This window comes from Haliaeetus leucocephalus, unplaced genomic scaffold (assembly GCF_000737465.1).
Source record: "Haliaeetus leucocephalus isolate CR32 unplaced genomic scaffold, Haliaeetus_leucocephalus-4.0 Scaffold240, whole genome shotgun sequence".
Classification (NCBI taxonomy): Eukaryota; Metazoa; Chordata; class Aves; order Accipitriformes; family Accipitridae; genus Haliaeetus; species Haliaeetus leucocephalus.
Window position 1 is genome coordinate 9,267,608 of NW_010972676.1, and position 268 is coordinate 9,267,875.

At 75.7% G+C, this 268-nt stretch overlaps 1 protein-coding gene across 2 annotated transcripts in view; it reads left to right on the top strand.

Moving 5' to 3' along the window:
• Positions 1-18: 18 nt before the first annotated feature.
• The window catches only part of RNF7 (ring finger protein 7), a 5,568-nt gene continuing 5,318 nt past the window's right edge, over positions 19-268 (top strand). Inside the window, exon 1 of one of the 2 annotated variants that reach the window (XM_010568335.1) lies at positions 19-210. In XM_010568335.1, coding sequence (XP_010566637.1) covers positions 33-210 — 178 coding nt within the window. In that variant the 5' untranslated portion in view covers positions 19-32. The remainder of the gene's footprint in view (positions 211-268) is intronic. The other variant, XM_010568336.1, reaches the window with a different exon arrangement.

The window sequence follows — 268 nt, forward strand, 5'->3', positions numbered from 1 at the left end:
CCCGCCAGGCGCCGCGTCCCCGCCCCTCCGCCATGGCCGATCTGGAGGACGGGGACGAGCCGGGCGCCCCCCACTCGCACCCGGGCTCTGCGGGCTCCAAGGCGGGCGCCCCCGACAAGATGTTCTCGCTGAAGAAGTGGAACGCGGTGGCCATGTGGAGCTGGGACGTGGAGTGCGACACCTGCGCCATTTGCCGGGTGCAGGTCATGGGTAAGCGCCGGCCGGCAGGCCCCGGCCGCCATGGCCGCCGCCCCGGCGGCGGCGCAGG